The sequence below is a fragment of the Oreochromis aureus genome, linkage group 14, assembly GCF_013358895.1.
Source record: "Oreochromis aureus strain Israel breed Guangdong linkage group 14, ZZ_aureus, whole genome shotgun sequence".
In the NCBI taxonomy this organism is placed as follows: domain Eukaryota; kingdom Metazoa; phylum Chordata; class Actinopteri; order Cichliformes; family Cichlidae; genus Oreochromis; species Oreochromis aureus.
This window is the reverse complement of record NC_052955.1, coordinates 12,921,558-12,936,044: the sequence shown is the minus strand read 5'-3', so window position 1 is coordinate 12,936,044 and position 14,487 is coordinate 12,921,558. Positions and strand designations below refer to the sequence as shown.

General features: G+C 39.9%; 1 protein-coding gene across 1 annotated transcript in view; it reads left to right on the top strand.

Moving 5' to 3' along the window:
• The first annotated feature begins 3,153 nt into the window (after positions 1–3,153).
• The window catches only part of slc47a3 (solute carrier family 47 member 3), an 18,444-nt gene continuing 7,110 nt past the window's right edge, over positions 3,154–14,487 (top strand). The window contains exons 1-6 of the mRNA XM_039598160.1: positions 3,154–3,357; positions 3,638–3,739; positions 4,783–4,851; positions 4,945–5,093; positions 5,181–5,223; positions 5,827–5,871. Of these exons, the coding sequence (XP_039454094.1) occupies positions 3,226–3,357; positions 3,638–3,739; positions 4,783–4,851; positions 4,945–5,093; positions 5,181–5,223; positions 5,827–5,871 (540 nt within the window). The 5' untranslated portion in view covers positions 3,154–3,225. The remainder of the gene's footprint in view (positions 3,358–3,637; positions 3,740–4,782; positions 4,852–4,944; positions 5,094–5,180; positions 5,224–5,826; positions 5,872–14,487) is intronic.

Sequence of the window (14,487 nt, the reverse complement as noted above, 5' to 3'; positions counted from 1 at the left end):
AGGTCATGAGCTTGTTAGTGTTAAGGGCACTGTCATTCACAAGGACTGTACTGTAATGAGACAGATGTTTACAGTGTTGTCTTTTTTTAGAGTACCTCCATGTTTTCTGGTGTCTTGGTGTCTACTGTATCTTCTGACGGATGAATTCGAGGTACCGCTCGACAAAAAATAAACCATGTCCTCAAAACAAGCTGACAGATGACTCATTGGGCTATACGACCACAGTTCATGTGTTCTTTGCACCGCTTCACTCACAAAAAGGGCATTTTTAGGTGTAATAAGAGGTTGTGGCACCGCAACCCTACTATTGTGTCCCTTTCTCTGAAGTTCTCAGTTGACTGCTTTCATGAAACTTAAAGGCCAATTGAATCCAAGATTGAGATTTACAGTAAGCTGACCGACTGTTTTTTCTCTGCATGTCAAAGCACAGACATTTTGATGACCAAAGAGCACTCACATCTGTCCCAAAGTTCCCTTAACCGATGATATCTTTAAAGACCCACAGACCCAGATCACTAATACTGAGCTATTTTAGTGCAAAAAACATGTTGTTGGCAGTTTTAATCTTGGACACTATTGCGAAAGAGAACTTTGTGATTGTTTTTGTGCTTTTGTGGCCAGAATAATGTCAGTCTAGCCAGAATATAGCCCTGCATTTGTCATAGGGATCAAACCTGCGTGAGATGGATTAGATCTCATTGTACTCAGCGTCTCCTTTTAGAATTTGAAAAACCACATAATTATATTTAATACACCAGTGTTTTACCTTTATCTTACTCAGGACAATACAAAATATGGTTATTGACCGGATTCTTTCCAAGATGCCTTTAAACAACTACAAATTTCTGGCTACAAGGTGATGTAATTTAACACACACAAAAATACATTTTTCACAAAATGAATTCACAAAACCTTGATCAAACATTATTATTTATCCAATGAAGAAGCAAAATATAGTTTTTGTATCACTTTTACTCTGATATTGGTGTCATAAGTAGGTCTAATTGCAATTTATAAATCCTGGTAAATTCAATAAATAACAAGTCTTGATTCTTTAGTCGTTATTCAAAGAGGCTTACAAAGCTAAATATAATGTATCCAACATCTACATTGTAACATACTATGTAAGTATGAGAACTTTAAATGCTTTTCTCAAAAACCACAAGCTTAAATAGGAACACAGTAAATGGCTCCATCTGGTGGTGTAATGCACAATCAAACAACAAGCTGGAGAATTACGTCTCTGTGTACTGTATTTACACCACTTACTTAAGAAAGGAAGAAAGAAAGCTTCTAAGGGTCTGACCAGAACATTACTAAACATGGAAATAGAGTTCCAGCTGGCCATCCAGCTCACTATTACAATTCTTTGGCCTTGAAACCGTCAAATGACCCTAATGTAAAGTAGATTTACTGCAGCAGAATAATGTTGACTATAGTTCGTCCACAGAGCAGCTGAGACACTGACAAAGGTATAACCACAGGTTTATACCCTCAGCAGAACCATCTTTTCTTCTATATCATCTCCCCTACACCCAAGCAGTTTTGTCCAGCTTGTTTCACAGTACCCTCTAAATCTGCATGCGACTCTTTGGATGCTGTGTAAAATATAAATAAGAACAAAATGCAATGATGTTGTGAAATGCACTTCACACACACACACACAGTTCTTTATAGCCAGATGCCACGTTTATTTTGAGTTTTCGTTTGTTGTGACAGTCCATGGTCTGAACAGCTCCAGTCTCAGCTGTTCCCAGCTTCCCCTCCGCTCCTCTCCCATCTCACTAAAAAAGGGAAGGAAACCGTCATCAGACCAAACGCCATCAGCTGTGGTCTCATCTGCCTCTCCAGGACAGCCCCGTTGAGCTCACGGCACCACTCCTCCCCTGCAGCCTAGCCCAGGACCACACCTCCGCCACACATGTGTTCATCTCCTAAACTTATATTTTATTCACAGTAGACCACAGAAAACACATCAAATCTTTAAAATGAGATATTTTAGTATTTCATGAAAACTATTATGTCATTTTGCATTTGATGGCAGTCATAGATCTCAAAAAAGTTGGAGTGAGAGCAACTAAAGGCTGGAAAAGTGAATAATACTTAAAAGAAACAGCTGGAGGAACACCTTGGAATTGGTCAGCAACATTATTGGATATAAAAACAAACATCTTACAGAGGCACAGTTTCTCTGAAGTAAAGAAAAAGCAAACAAACAAAAAAATCTGTATCAACAAATTGTAAAAAAAAAAAAAAAAAAACTAACAAAAAACCATTAATTTGTAAATAATGTTCCTCAATATGAAACTGTGAAGACTTAAATGCCATCATCATGTATCTGGAGAAATTTCTGTCCACAAGGGACAAGGTTGAAAATGTTTGAGCCACAGGTGGTACTGTACTAAAAAAAAAAAAGGTCATATGCTCCCAGGGATGACCTTTTTCAGGCTTCAGGCCTTGCATATTTGAGCAAGACAGTATTAAGCCACATATTGCATCTATAAATATTTGAGGCATTGTGAAACAAAAAATACAACAAAGAAGACACCGGACTGAAGAGTCCTGTATCAAACAAGAATGGGACAATGTTCCTTTCCAAAAAGCACAACAGTTGGTCTCCTCAGCTCCCTGACGTTTACAAGAAGATGGGATGGGAACTTATCCCAGTTCTCTGAGACGTTTTGCTGCCATCAAATTCAAAAAGACCTTTTTAGGGGGGTAAAATCATGGATGGAATATGAAAACATGCGCACGGGAGACCTTCTTGTGACCGCTTATCCTGATCGCCAGTGCGCAAGATATGCACTGTTATGCTGAACTAGCTTCGTAGTACCAACAGAGCCAAAGTCTCTTCTCCAGCCATCTTTTGTGGTGGTGGTGCGGGAGGGCACTCTAATAGCTGACCTTTAGTCAACCTTTAACACGATTACGCTTGTGCAATATTCAGACAGAACTGAGAATAAGAGTTTCAGACCTAAGCTTTCCCACACGCTAATGTGAATGTGGTGCAATCCACACGATTCATAAACGTGGACAGCCTTTGAAGGCTCGACAAAACGTGGTCAAAGCAGTTCCCAATTCATTTTTCGACGTCACGACCAGCTGACTTTACGGGAAGTGCTTGACGTGCGCTCCTCTCACGCGGTTCATAAAGCAAACTTTCAACCACTTTCATCATAAAGTCTACACGCAGAGATCCTTGACTCACCCCTTCCCCACGAAAACATGGATACCGGGGCAGAGAGCGCACCTATTTCCTCATGGAGAGAATGTTTTATATTAAAGAGAATCCGCATGCTGGTTCCTGTTGGTTACAAGAGCGAAATAAAAGAGCTGTCAAAACTTTCAGTACCAGTGGTAAGTATCCTGTATTTAAATAGACGCTGGTTGTTCAGTCCGTAAGCTCCAGGGATCCATAATCAGTATAATAATAAATAATAATAATAAAATAATACGTTGGCATTTGATTATGTGTATCGATACCAAGATTTTGACCCTTTTCTACAGTCATTGATTGATACCAAAATATGTGCCATATTGGACCAAATTAGCCCCTCACAATGTGATTTACTAGTTTTTAATAACACTGTTTTTGTTTTCCTGGCAACTTTTAATTCATTTTGAATTTCCTTATCAGATGATATCCCAGCTCATGAATTTTTCTTTGAGCCTTGTAAGTACAATATTTTGTGGCCATCTGGGGAAGACAGAGCTGGCAGGAGTGTCTCTGGCCATTGCAGTAAGTGAAATTCATACAGTCACCTTTTATTAAGTGATTGAACCAATAGACAGTGTTGGGGAGTAACGGAATACATGTACCGCCGTTACGTATTCAGAATACAAAATATGAGTAACTGTATTCCGTTACAGTTACCGTTTAAAAGGTGGTATTCAGAATACAGTTACTTTGTTGAAATAAATGGAATACACGGCGGTACTTCCCTGTTTCATATTGTCGCGGTCAGGATTGTTTGGGTTTGTTTGACAGCTACGTTCTGTTGTTCCAGGCGGCAGCGTTACGGTTGCCATGGTTACAGGGTGACGCGCTCTCTCTCTGCGTGTTTCCTGGGTGAGAGCTTTTTGTTGTTGTTGTTGTGCTAAGCTAAAGGCAGAATGCTACAGGCATAGCTCTAAAGCATGTAGCCTGATGGGCAGTGTAGTCCGTGCTGCAGGAGAATGGACTACCATATCCGTTATGTGTCTGTGAGCGAGGGAGGAGAGAAAGGAAAAGTCCGAGCTGTCACGGAGCAAAAACGGGAGCTGGAAGCATGTAAATATAATAATAACCACAGCAGCCAAGAAGAGTGCCTGAGGAGCCCATTTGTAAGTAAGCTATTAAGACTCAACTGTACACTGTGTTCGTGTTTTCCTCCGGAAAAAAATAAGTTCCGTTGGAGAAGCCTTTCAACGCCTCTCTGTCTCCCGCAAGCAAAGTTGACCCAGACAACAAAGTAAAGCTAGTTTTCGGCACCAGCCCGACACGAACCCGACGTAGCCAGAGGTCCCTTTACTACGTTTCGAGTCATGGACCTTCAGTAACAGTAATAAATCACAGCAATAGGACATTCATGTAGTTGTAAACAGCATGATAATATATTAAGTATTCCAAAGTATTCAGAATACGTTACTCTCATTGAGTAACGTAACGGAATACGTTACAGAATACATTTTGGGGCATGTATTCAGTATTCTGTAGTGGAATACATTTTAAAAGTAACCTTCCCAACACTGCCAATAGAATAGTGACATCTAATCCACCAATGTTTTCTAATGTATTTCCAGGTTATTAATGTTACAGGTATATCTATTGGTAGTGGTTTGGCATCAGCATGTGATACTCTGGTTTCTCAGGTATGAATTTTTGGTCCATCACAAATAATTTATCATCAGGTAAGATGGTGTTTAACAATAGTAATGGCAGACTAAACTGTTCTGTGCTTTTAGACCTTTGGAAGCCATAACCTGCTGAAAATTGGAGTTATTCTGCAGAGGGCCATCCTCATTTTGCTCCTGGCTTGCTTCCCCTGCTGGGCCATCCTTATTAACACAGAGCCGATTCTGCTGGCTGTCAGACAAGAACCAGAGGTGGCAAGGTCAGCCGTCAAAATCCGCTCATGCTTTCTTGAATTTTAAAATATGTGTTCATTTTGATGGGATAAAATCGCGCTCTCTCTCTCAAGGTTGTGTCAGATGTATGTGAAGATCTTTATGCCTGCACTTCCTGTAAGTATGTCTAAGGCTAAGTGTGTGTGTGTGTGTGTACAACACAAAAGGCACAAAATTGAACCAGGTGGAAAGTCATCGAAGTGGGAGAGAGGAACAGGCTGACATGCATCTCCTGGGAGGCATACCAGATTGTTCCTTACATGTCCCTTTTATTAATGTTTTAAGATAGATTTAGAGTCACTCTTCCAAATAAAAATACACCTACAAAAAGGAGGCCTTGCTAATCCCAGACACAGAAATCAAATATCCCCACATTAAAATCTTCTCCAAAGTGGGCTAACTAGTCAGCTAGATAAATTCAACCCTGTTTTTTAAGTAGCTAGTGGTCGAGTTATTTTAAGTAGAAATCGTTGAGTCTATAAAGTCTCTGCTGGACACTTACTTAGTTGGTTAACTTACCTAGTACAGCATAGCTCTACTTATTTTTCCCCTTGTACAGGTGTATTTGATGATGAAACAAGCTGTCACTACCAAACAGGATGAGTCCCAGTCTAATCACATTAGAATAAAATGTTTCAAATAATTGCAGCTCAGACTATGTTGTTCTTTTCTTTCTGTTTTTATTTTTTTGGTGTGTGTGTGTGTTTGTGTGTGCCACAGGCTGCATTCATGTACTCATTAGAAACAAGATATCTCCAAAACCAGGTAAATATCTCCCTGATTATTTTGAATAATACAGTTTGGATTGCAGGGAATACAGATTGTGTTCTTCTTTTATTCACAAAATGATAGAGTGGATTGAGTATACAGTATGTGTCTGTAAGTAAGACTCCAGTCCTACTGGCTACAATGTTTAATGATTGATGGTGTCCACATACAGATAGCAAGGAGATCGGGGCTCCTTGAGCACTTTCATGTCAATAAAACTATGATTCACTTTACTTGACAAACACTGCAAACTGCTGTTTTTTTATTACAGGAAAGCAGTCAGATATTTAATCATCTTTTTGTCTGTTGATGGATGTCATGTACAGCGGGTAAAATAAGTATTGAACTGTCAAGAGATTTATTCTAAAGACACTTCTTCAGCTAAGAGTCTAAGAGGAGAAACACACACAGACGCTGCAGCATTTACTTGTATGTGTGTGTGTGTGTGTGTGTGTGTGTGTGTGTGTGTGTGTGTGTGTGTGTGTGTGTGTGTGTGTGTGAGGTCAGAACTGTTTGTTTGACTTCTTCCTATCGCTGTGAGAAGACTCAGATACAAATATCAGAACATGTTTTATAAAGAACAATCAGTCCTGAACAATGAAAAGAACAACCAGTTCTAAGCAAGGAAATGATCATCATGCAAGGAAATGATCATCATGCAGCATTCTATCACAAGCAAACTTATATCATTAAAAGCTTATACTGACTAAAACATACAATTTTCTATTGACATTCCCTCCTGTTGTCAGTATAACCTTTAAGTGAGCAGTGTTGGGGAGTAACGGAATACATGTACCGCCGTTACGTATTTAGAATACAAAATATGAGTAACTGTATTCCGTTACAGTTACCGTTTAAAAAGGTGGTATTCAGAATACAGTTACTTTGTTGAAATAAATGGATTACACGGCGGTACTTCCCTGTTTCATATTGTTGCGGGTCAGGACTGTTTGGGTTTGTTTGACAGCTACGTAATGTTGTTCCAGGCGGCAGCGTTACGGTTGCCATGGTTACAGAGTGACGCTTCTCTCTCTGCGTGTTTCCTGGGTGAGAGCGCTTTTTGTTGTTGTTGTTGTGCTAAGCTAAAAGGCAGAATGCTACAGGATGGCCCTAAAGAATGTAGCCTCATGGGCAGTGTAGTCCGTGCTGCAGCGAGAATGGACTGCCATACACGTTATGTGTCTGTGAGCGAGGGAGGAGAGAAAGGAAAAGTCCGAGCTGTCACGGAGCAAAAACGGGAGCTGGAAGCATGTAAATATAATAATAACCACTGCAGCCAAGAAGAGTGCCTGACGAGCCCATTTGTAAGTAAGCTATTAAGACTGAACTGTACACTGTGTTCGTGTAAATAAGTTCCGTTGGGGCAGTCTTTCAACGCCTCTCTCTGTGTCTGGCAAGCAAAGTTGACCCAGACAACAAAGTAAAGCTAGTTTTCGGCTACCAGCCCGACACGGAACCCACCGTATTAGCCAGAGGTCCCTTTACTACGGTTCGGAGCCGCGGACCTTCAGTATCAGTAATAAATCACAGCAATAGGACATTCACGTAGTTGTAAACAGCACGATAATATATTAAGTAATCCAAAGTATTCAGAATACGTTACTCTCATTGAGTGACGTAACGGAATACGTTACAGAATACATTTTGGGGCATGTATTCAGTATTCTGTAATGGAATACATTATAAAAGTAACCTTCCCAACACTGTAAGTGAGATATCAGTATGTAACATCTTGTTGTACATTTTCTGTCACATCATCTTTAATCACACAAAGTCTTCACATTCCAACAGGTCGGGGTCATCACCATCATCATTTGTCACGGCAATGTATACAGCTACAGTGGAAACGATTATGCGGTTAATCATGAGTTTTAGACATGGCAGGATACATGTTACAAAACACAAAATAAAAGTAAAAATACTCCAGCTCCGATGAATAAGATAAGATAAGATAAAACTATTAATCCTATTAACTGTAAAATTCGGTTTCCAAATAGCACAGCACCGACAGAAGCTACAGAATGTGAGCAGAATACTATATATACACATATATAAATACAGAGACATATATATAAATAAGAGTATACAAAAGGTAGAAATAGAATAAATACAAATACAAGGGAATTGCAAGTATTTCAAGTATTGAAGTCTACTGTACCGTTGGTTATTAACAAAAAGTATTGCACAGTGAAAAGGCAGTAGTAGTCTTTTTAGCACCTGTAGCCAGGAGCCAGTGTAAAGCCAAGAAAACCAGTCACTTGTATTACTCACATAGTCCTGATTTTGGGCCTGCTGGATCTGTCCCAAGGCATTCGGGGCGTCAGTTATGTTTGATGAGTGTACATTGTCTGGTATGTAAGTGCAGCAGGTGTTGTTGAAGAGGACGCAAAGTCCCCCTTTCTCTGCTAGTATCATCTCCAAAGCTACTCGATGTTGCATCACTGCGATCCGTAATGCATTGATTTCCTGATTCTGCTGTTCGTTGATCTTGCACGAAGCGTTCAAGAAGAGTCCAAAGCGGTAGTCCAGAGTTTCGATCCTCAGCATGTTTTTTCCAGTTCCCACCCAGGGGAACAATGTGTGGAGTACTTTCTGTCCGGTAGTCCACAGTTTGAATTCCTCAGGTACGTTGCTTCCCATATCGGGTCATGTGGTTGAAGTTTAGGGAACGTGAGATCTTCTTTTTTCGGCGTGCTGTAGAAGTGATGTTTACTGCGGTCATCCTGAAAGTGTGGTCTGACAGGAATATAGGAGCACATGTTCCTGTCCAGCCTGGGGGCAGTATGAAATATGCCCGTTGTCCACATAGCCAGGCCATTCCTTGCACCCAGTACGTGCCGTTAGAAGGTCCACCATATTCACAGGGGCGCCTCTCCGTGGACTGCAGTTTGGACGCAGTTTGTCGTGTTTCCAACGGTGTGTTACCTTTCTCTTGTTGATAACACATGGAGTGGTTCTTCCTGGGAGTTGGTCCAGAAACACTGGGAAGTGGATGGATGTATTCCGGTTTGTCACATTGAAATCGATCCAGAAGAGTTGATCACATGTTCCATTACTAAGTCCAACAGCATGTGGGATTGTGTCGCTGGTGATGATTCGGCTGTGTTGGGATCCAATGTCAGCAAAGCTGGCTGCACACTTTGCTTGAGTCTTGTTCATATATTCACCATATAGTGTGGGGTGTGTCGATGTGCTGGGCATATGAGAACAGACATAACAGTCTGTATTTTCCGATTCTGTTCTGGTCCTGTTGTGGATATAACGGTACCAGGCATTGTTCATCCAAGAGTGGATGTGGTCTTGCGTCATGTCTCTTAGGTGCGAGTTGTCGTGCGTCCATCTTTTCTGTCTGCCTCGTGGTTCAGCTGTTGTTGGCGTCAGCTGGGGTCCTGTAAGGGTGAGCGTCGTAGTCAAGGTAACCAAGAGGGTCCACCTTCCCATGGTTGTACACACCTGCACCTGGCTGCCCTTAAGTTGATCGGATGGAGATTGGAGTGCAGGCTTACCCTACGGGGGCCCAATCAGCACTGCCCCCTCACCCCGAAGCAACCAAGCGCGAGTGAGACTTTCCTTTACTAGTTGATTTCTGTGGAAGAAGTGGAATCCTCGGGATCTCAACTTTTTGCAGTGGCTCTGATGTATCCAGGAGGGTCTCTCCGCTATTTTGCAGGCACTTGGTATGGACCTTCCCACCGTGGCGAGCTCCAATTTTTTCTTTGGAGTACTCGGACAAGGATCCAATCACCTGGCTTCAACCTGCAAGAAATAGGTGAAGAACAGTCTTGCGGCAGTTTATTGTTCAAAACAACTTCTCTGTTTGTCAAAATTGTCGGTTTATTATAAAGACCATTCCTTGGATTACCCCTCCTGATGAGCCATGGCTTAAAACCATGGCTCACTAGAGTGGCTGTTTTGTGTAATGATTTGGGAAGAATGGGCTTTCCTGCTATTTTCAATATGTCATCAGTGTCTAGTACTGCTCTGTGCTTTAGCCATTGTTTTCTGTTCTTTAGGTGGTGCTTTTTGTTCGTCCTGCAGTACAGACAGTCGAATGGTGTGATTTTCATGAGTTGTTAATAAGACTGTGGTTTTTAGGGCTGCTGCTGTTTTTCAGCTTTGTCAGCAAAATTGTTTCCTTTCTAATTTCAGAGTCATCCTTCTGATGTGCTGAACATCAGAAGCATATTGCTAAATGTCGTATCACATGACGAGTTTTCTCCCATGTAAACAGATGTGTGCCATGATAAAATCTTCCTCCACACACTAGAAACAAGAAACTAATTTCAACCCTCTGTTACGCTTTTATTATTATTATTTTATACTTATACTTATATACTTATTTTATAATCCAGTCATTTTTCAAATCTAGTATCAATCAACTAATTTGCATATCAGCTCATAATGCGCTAAGTTGATAGGTCAACAGAAATGCACGTTCAAAGAGAATTTCCTTCATACAGTAAATTACTTGTTTTGCATCAATCAAACAGAAAGCATTCCACAATTTATTGTATTACCAACTAAATTTATTGTCTGATTACTGCTTGGTCATACCAGACTCTCTCTGTGTCTTTATTTTTCTTCTCTGTTTTCACAAACGTTTCACCTATTGTCTTGCAAGCTGGAGAGTTAAATGTCAGCAGTGGATAAATTCAGCATTTGATAACAAAACTCTGTTAAGTTTTTCCTGCTTTAACACCAATGAGAAATATAGGCGCATGCATAGTGTGTGCTATAGTATAAGCTGTCCTTCATTGCATGTATGTGTGTTAGTACGCTTGCATGTAGGGCCTGTGGGCTTCTCTCACCCAAAAAGGGCATTTTCTTAACAGCTGCCTTTCTCTTGCGTGTGTTCAGAAAGGCAAATGTGCTTGTAGCAGTTGTGAGATTATTATGCTGTTATATATTACATTATACCTGTAATCAAAATGAGTGAATCATGATACTGCTGTAGGCCACATCATACTTCTTGTGTAATCAATATGTAGTTTTAGTTTGCATCATACTTCTGAGTTAAAAGAATGTGAAAATCATTAGATTAATTAGATAGGTTGGTATTATCCTATACTGCTGATTTGCTGTGAGTGAGTTACACTATTTCATGTCATTTCATACTGCTGAGTTATAAAGAGAATATTGTGTTCAGAGAGTCAGGGCCTTTTTTTTTTTTTTTTCTCATTGTAGAGACAACAGAGCACATTGCACGGGAGCAGATAAACAGGGAGCCAAGGTCATAACTCAGGTTCACTGGGAGTTAGAAAGAATGTAAATGCTTAGTTTTGTGGCTGTGGTGCATTTTGTATGGCTTCTTTTCTTTTGTTTAGTAGCTTTCTGCCTTCACCTGAGAGGGTGTGCCCTAAGTATGTGACTTTATAATTAGAGTTTATTTAAAGATACCTTGTGGCCTTAACTCAGCAACGTAACACAGCCATAGTATTTTGCTTACACCTCCTCTGTGTGGCCAGTCACTAAAATGTCATCTACGTAGAGTAGAAACTGTCTCTGCCCTCAAAGTGAAGCCAAACACTGAGAAAGCGTTTGATAAGTCTGTCACTGAGAACCATTGTTTTATTTTGGAGTGACTTGATTCAGTATAGTGTGGGGATTTGCTACTACTGGTGGCATCATTTCAGTGATTTCATTTATTGCTCGCAGATCATGCACTAGACGGTATTTTGCAGTATTAGCTTTCTTCACCACTTAAACAAAACATCACTCTTTGTTTGTTTTATTATTATTATCATTATTATCATTATTATTATTATTATTGTTATTTATTATTATTTTAAATTCTCCTTTCTCAAAAACAGAAAATGAAATTGTAGTTGTTCTTGGCTGAGAAACACAAAACCCCTTCTTTTTTTTTTTTTTTTTTTTTTCCCAAGACAAGAAACTAAGTTTTAACTTTTCTGCCTTATCACCTAAAACAAAGCAGACAACCCAGCTCTCAGCTGGCTCTGAACTTATCATCATCAAGGTCGCGTGATGAGAGCTACTTCAGAAGTCAAAGTGCTCCTCACTCAAGCAACACGTCAAAAAACAAAACAAAAAGCAAAAACTCTACACGCACTACACGGAGAACAACAGTAAAGACACAACTGAAAATGCTGTTCTTCTTCGTTCTCCTTGAATTTTAGAATAAACTTCACCTGCATTAGTAAATCATATGCCTAATCATTATGTGTCACTAGTGTGATCACAAATTTATTTATTTTTTTCCAATTCAACAAAACAAACAAAACAAAACAAAACAAAAAGGCTGCTGCCAAAACAAATCAGAAGTATGAGGGGAAAAACTGAGCTCACAGACAGCTGCATGTTGCAGCTCCTGCTCTAAAAATGTGTAACCTGCTCATCAGCTTACAGTGACCACATATTTAATTCAGCTTCTCACTCTTGTAGCTTTAGCTGTTATATACAGGGTTTAGCTTATTAGTTGTTAGTATAGGTGTGCTCTATATTTCAGCAATGTCTTATCTAGGATGACAGGTTTTCAAGCAGGTCAAGTGCTTCTATGCACTTAAAGAAAATATCTAAACTAATTATTTTCTTCATCTCATATGTCATTGCACTGAAGTTGAGCAAACCTTAAGCTTGGTGCAGACTACTTTTAGCAATTATCCACCTCACATCATAACTGACTGAGGTGCCTCTTCATATTAATATTATTTCATTATTAACGCTATTATCTCTTTATATAACAGCAATAGTATATTACAATATTTATTTATATTTTATTTGTATCCACCAAGGGTGGTGATCTGCAGTTTCACCCTTTCCCAAGCTGGAGACATTTACATTTTCACACACTTTCCTTGGCTGAACAATGATACAACCTTAATATACCTTATGCAGTTCTCTAATTTATTTAATATGTGTTTGTGTGAATCATTCTGTTCATTCAGGGCATGGTCTTCATCCCAACTATGTGTCATTGTTAATACCAGTTTACAGGTTGTTATCCTTGCTATCATCAACTTGAATACATTACAGTTAAGTTCTAAATCAATTTAGCCTTTTGTTTATTTTACTTTATTCCTCTTGTATCTATATGTATTCAGTCGGGTCTGTTTCCAGCCCTTTTTAAACTTCTACTTTGATCTTGAATTTTTCACTTGGTGAGGGATTATTATGTTCTTCCTGATCTGAACTATTCTCTTCACCTGGGCTGCTATCCTGTTCTGAGTCACTGTCTCCTTTGTTTGTTAATGCTTTTACTCTTTTTGCCTGTCGTCCTCTCCATTCCTCTCCCTTCTTTTTTGGATTATTCCTGCTCCGTTTGTTGTTTTCTAACCATCCCTCATCAGGTGTTAATTTTGCTTGTTTATTCCCCATTTTTAAAGATTTTGCTGGGCCTTCACTGACACGCTTGACTTCAGAGTGGTTTACTGATACGGCCTTTGACTTCACCCTAGAGGTGAAGTGGTATCAGTTTTATGAGACGAAGCTCAACCTTTGTCACCAGTATGTGAGCCTCAAGCAAAGAACAAAATAAAATAGAAGTAGTTCAGCAGCGTATTGTGCTGTAAAATCAACTTACTTCTAGACACATACACACATAGACATTTGCACGCTAATTTGTCACGAAGTATTTTACGGCTACCTCTAAAACCAGTCTAAACACAGTTCCTTTTGGCGAACTTAAACCTATTTTAATTTCTTTGTCTCAACGTGTTTTAATTTGCCTAAACATATTTTAATTTGTCACGAAGTAAATTCGGCTACCTCTAAAACCAGTCTAAACACTGTTCCTTTTGGCGAACTTAAACCTATTTTGTGACGAAGTATTTAACGGCTACTTCTAAAACCAGTCTAAACACAGTTCTTTTGGCGAACTTAAACCTGTTTTATCACGTTTCTTTAAACCTTTGCGGCCCTTTTATATATCAAAATAGAGTTTCTCACCCTCAGACGTCTCACTGGTGGTTCGGATTGCCAGACTGAATCCCACCGCCGTGGACCAGACTAAAAACACCGGCCTGGATCCGAATTTTAGCGTCCCAGGTCTTTCGGCCTCGTCTAAGAGGGCTGTGCACAGATTTCGGTGCTGGCTTCCCACAGCGTCAGGAATCAGTGCTGGATCCTGGAACAGAGTCACAGATAACAGTTCTGATGTTTCTGCTCCGGCTACGAAGGACCAAAATAAATGTCAGGAGATTTATTCTAAAGACACTTCTTCAGCTAAGAGTCTAAGAGGAGAAACGCACACAGACGCTGCAGCATTTACTTGTATACAAGGGCGATCACAGAACGCTCGCACCAGAGTGGGGGCCCTGCGATGCGCGCTCTGTTCTTGCACGTGTCTTTATTTATACATAAGAAAAATGAATACATTTGACATGAGCATGTGCATATGTGATTGTTTGTGTGTGTGTGTGTGTGTGTGTGTGTGTGTGTGTGTGTGTGTGTGTGTGTGTGGGAGGTCAGAACTGCTTGTTTGACTTCTTCCTATCGCTGTGAGAAGACTCAGATACAAATATCAGAACATGTTTTATAAAGAACAATCAGTCCTGAACAATGAAAAGAACAACCAGTTCTAAGCAAGGAAATGATCATCATGCAAGGAAATGATCATCATGCAGCATTCTATCACAAGCAAACTTATATCATTAA